Genomic DNA, 307 nt, shown 5'->3' on the forward strand with positions numbered 1-307 from the left:
ATCATAGAAGATGTTCTCAGACAGTATATATAACAAAACCTAACAGCATATATAAAGACAACTATACTTACCAACATTAACTGTATTATGTGCAGTGCTTTCATCTAGTGGCCTTTCCAGCACCACCTGCTCCTCTTCTGACTGCAGAGCTCCAACCACCACAAACTGCTCATGAGAAGTATCTTCCACCTGGAATATGAGGTAATTTCAATTTTGATTTTAGACTCAAACGTATCTGCATTCATATCTACAGCACAGACGTGATCTTTTTTTTATTTACCTCTCTCCCTCTCAATCACTCACTCAC

The 307-nt window shown here is 38.4% G+C and overlaps 1 protein-coding gene across 1 annotated transcript in view; it reads right to left on the reverse strand.

The window, feature by feature from the left end:
* The window catches only part of LOC119594276, a gene marked incomplete in the record, with an annotated part of 23791 nt that overhangs the window by 11568 nt on the left and 11916 nt on the right, over positions 1–307 (reverse strand). Inside the window, 1 exon segment of the mRNA XM_037943340.1 lies at positions 72–189. Coding sequence (XP_037799268.1) covers positions 72–189 — 118 coding nt within the window.

The sequence above is a fragment of the Penaeus monodon genome, chromosome 33 (genome assembly GCF_015228065.2).
Source record: "Penaeus monodon isolate SGIC_2016 chromosome 33, NSTDA_Pmon_1, whole genome shotgun sequence".
Taxonomy (NCBI): Eukaryota; Metazoa; Arthropoda; class Malacostraca; order Decapoda; family Penaeidae; genus Penaeus; species Penaeus monodon.